The sequence below is a fragment of the Echinops telfairi genome, unplaced genomic scaffold (assembly GCF_000313985.2).
Source record: "Echinops telfairi isolate 266 unplaced genomic scaffold, ASM31398v2 ScPeMD7_21;HRSCAF=78, whole genome shotgun sequence".
In the NCBI taxonomy this organism is placed as follows: domain Eukaryota; kingdom Metazoa; phylum Chordata; class Mammalia; order Afrosoricida; family Tenrecidae; genus Echinops; species Echinops telfairi.
Window position 1 is genome coordinate 13,728,698 of NW_022103918.1, and position 3,758 is coordinate 13,732,455.

General features: G+C 41.9%; 1 protein-coding gene across 1 annotated transcript in view; it reads right to left on the minus strand.

Moving 5' to 3' along the window:
- The window catches only part of ITPR2 (inositol 1,4,5-trisphosphate receptor type 2), a 296,427-nt gene that overhangs the window by 147,266 nt on the left and 145,403 nt on the right, over nucleotides 1-3,758 (minus strand). Inside the window, exon 9 of the mRNA XM_013003968.2 lies at nucleotides 2,582-2,677. Within this exon, the coding sequence (XP_012859422.2) occupies nucleotides 2,582-2,677 (96 nt within the window). The remainder of the gene's footprint in view (nucleotides 1-2,581; nucleotides 2,678-3,758) is intronic.

Consider the following 3,758-nt stretch of genomic DNA (forward strand, 5'->3'; position numbering starts at 1 on the left):
AAAAAAACATTGAAATGTGAATCAGGGAGAAGATGCAAGAAAATTTAATCTTAACTTCTTATCTTTTATAGGACATCTTCTTGGGCTTCTCTAACTCTTATTTTAGACAAACTTCCCTCCTATGGGGCTTCAAAAGTTTACTTTAAAAAAAAACTTACCTCAAAATATTTATGGTGTGAACAAACCATAAATTGCATAGTCGCCTTTAATTTCATTGAGCAGTATATAATACATCAGAAGCTTATCAAAGTGGGCCTAAGTCCTATGTGATTGCATATTAAATACCATTAATCATGTCAGAATCGTTTACTGGGTGTTTTCCAGTAGCCACCCATCATCCGAAGCACTAAACTTCATTTAATTATCTTATTAATCTTTTTGTATGAATATTAGGATGATCCTCATTTGGAGGAGTTAGAACTAAATTAGCAATTAGTTCTGGAAGTCAGAACTTACATTAATTTATCTCAAACAGGTTCCAAATGCTGTTCACAAATCCTATGATTTTCTCTAAGCTTATAGAATCCTAAATAATGTCTTTATAGGTAGTCATTCATTCATTCAGCAAATGTTCATGGAATTCTAACCAAGTTCCAGGGCCTGCTGCAGACTGCAAGCAAAACCCCTGCACTCAGTGCATTCCAGTGCATTCCACTGACAGAGTCAGTTAATAAGCAAATAAACACAATGCACAAGTCAGAGGGTGGTAGGTACCATGAAGAAAAATACTGCAGATTAATAGGATGAAGAGGTCAAAAGAATTCACAGTCATACACTTAGGAAAAATTTAGACTCCACTTCCCTTCCATACACCTTATTCCCCCCGTGCTTCATCCTCACTCTGACCCCACCTCCTTTCCCCTCCTCCTCTCCAAAGCCCCAAACTAGAAAGTAATATGAAAAAATGCCAAGAGAAATTTCTCATTTAGAGTCCCAGAAGAAATTATTTTTAAAAATAGAAAAGAAGTTGAAAAGAGTAGCATGAATGGATATTTTCATTCAGCTCAAAGGATATTTTTAGGACTCTTTTTAAAGTAGACAACCACAATTTAATTAACTCATTTTTTAAACTCACATCATATTGGTTCTATCTATCTGACTGTCAAAACGCAACAGGGGAGAAAGGCCTGTGTATGTTTTCTCCATTTCCATCAACAGCTTTAGGATGACTTGCTACCTCAGAAGAAAACGCTTCCTCTTTCATGCCTTCAACAATAAAAGCCACCCACCAGTAAGCGTGGCTGTGAAGACAAGCCTGGAACTGTCTGGACTATCCTACATCAACACGAACTGATTATGTGTACAGCGCAGACATTCTGATAGGGAAAAGCCAAAGAAAACGTTTTCTGTTGCCAGGTTCCAATTCGTAGCCACCCTATGGACCCGGCGAACAACAGAAAAGAACACCAGCATCGTCACAATTGCTCATGGTGGCAGCCTCTGTGCCCAGCCACCTTGTCACGAACTGTGCTCCCTTTCACTGCGCATTTACCAAGCATGGCGTCCTTTTCCAGGGACTGGTCTCTCCTGCTAACATGTCCAAAGTATGTTAGACGAAGTCTTGACACTCTTGCTAAGGAGCATGCTGGCTGTACTGCTGCCAGGGCAGACTGGTTTGTTCTTTCGGCGGTCCGGGGTGCTTTCCCTCTTCTTCGCCAGCACCATCATCCACACGCAACGGTTCTTCTCCGGCCTCGCTTATTCGGTGTCCGACTTACACATGCATATGAGGCGACTGGAAAAAACACTGCAGCTTGGATCGGGCACTCCTGAGTCCTCAAAGTTCTCTCCTTGCTTTTTAAGACTTTAAAGACGCCGTGGGCAGCAGCTTCAGCCAATGCACTATGTCATTTGATTTCTTGACTGCTGCTCCCATGAGCATTGATTGTAGATCCGAGCAAGATTGTGAAATTCTAGACAACTTCCATCTTTTCTCCATTCAGAACAATGTTCATAACAGTGGTCCAGTTGTGACGATTTAAGTTTTCTTTGCATTACGTTGTAAGCCCTCCCTACTAAAAGCTGAAATCCTTTATCTTCACCCGCAAGTGCTTCTAGTCTTTTCTCTGTCAGCAAGCAAGGTTGTGTCATCTGCATTTTGCAGGTTGTTAATAAGCTTTCCTCTAGTCCTGATACCCCATTCTTCCTCATATAAGCCAGGTTCTCCAATTATTTGCTCAGCATATAGATCTAATAATCATGGTGAGAGGATACAACCCTGACACACACCTTGCTTGATTTTAAACCATGTATCCCCCCATGTTCTGTTCACACAACTACCTATTGATCCATGTAAACATTCCACATACATTATAGACCACATTATATACATATGCGAATCAGATACTCCATTCCATTTGACAGTACAGGAAGCCAGCTCTAGGGCATTGGTGCTGGTATTGTTTTTGTTTCCATTATTCAGCAAAAAATTATTTTCAGACTTGATGAATTACTTATAAATTCATAATACTTTATATACCAATCGATAACATAGAGGCGATCGTTAAAATTATGTAATGATTATCACTACAACCAAAGCATCTTTTGGAGAACCCAACAGCACTGTGTCCACTGGGCTTACCTCTGCAGCTAAATAGTTCCCAGTTGCAAGGTGTTTAAATCTGAACAAGCTGTTCCACTGCCCTGCACCCCCACGGCATGGGTCGTGATGAACCACCTACAGACAAAGAGAAAGGGGACAGTAATGACTCCTTGATAGCCATTGCTGGCAAGCAAATGTCAACGGTTTGCATAATTGTCCTCTCTGAACGGTGGCCTGTCGGTGCATTGGTTTTCAGGAAAGTACACTGTGGCAGAAAACCAAAAGTCCCAACAAACGAGCAAGAGATGTGTTATAATAACAGTTAATTCACCACATTAATTCACTAGCTACACGATGCTCATGCTTTATAGCTGCGAACACAGCCTTATGCCTAAATACCTGTTTCCAAGGCCCAAACTGGGAACACCAAGGGGATTCTTCCTGTGCCCCCTGCATTCACGCAGCAGACGAGAGCTCAGCACTTGCCAAGTACTCATCTAGGCAGTGAAGATAAAACCAGATCTTTCATTTCAATGGTGAAGAGGAAACCAGCAAAGAAATAGATAAAATGTGCATGTGCAAAAGAAGGAATAAACTGATTGAACAATTAGAGAGTCTACTTTTAAACTGGTAAGCCCCAGTGACTACCATGTGGCGATGATGCTGCATCTGAAACCTGGAAGATGCGTGTGAGTGAGCCAGCCTGGCAGAGAGACTGAAGAACCACAAACGTCTTCAACGTCTGCGCTAACTTACTTCTTGGCCTTTCACTGTATGCTTTGGACTCACGTCACGCCCTCTGACACTTGTCCTTAACATTGGCCTCATCCCAAGGGCTGAACCATGAGAATGAGCTGCTGGTGAAGCCACTAGATCTTGAGGCAGTTGGTTATGACCCATGGCATGATAGCAGAGAAGCACACAGGTTTTACAGGCCAGAGTTGACTGCGTTTGAGCCCTAGCTCAGCCAGTTGCTATGGCATGATTTTGACAGGGAGTTTAGCATCTCGGGGCCTTCTTTCTTAATGTACAAGCATTAATTCATAGCACCACTGTGAAGATTACATATCATGAAGTGTTTCTGTGAATTGGGAGAGTTTTTCATTATTGCTGCTCAGCAAATTACCTTTTTAAGTTGGGGGTGAGCTCCTGCCATGGCCTGAAATTATGAATGTTAACCTATGAGGGGGCTCCCAAAAGCTCCGGTAAAATTCCC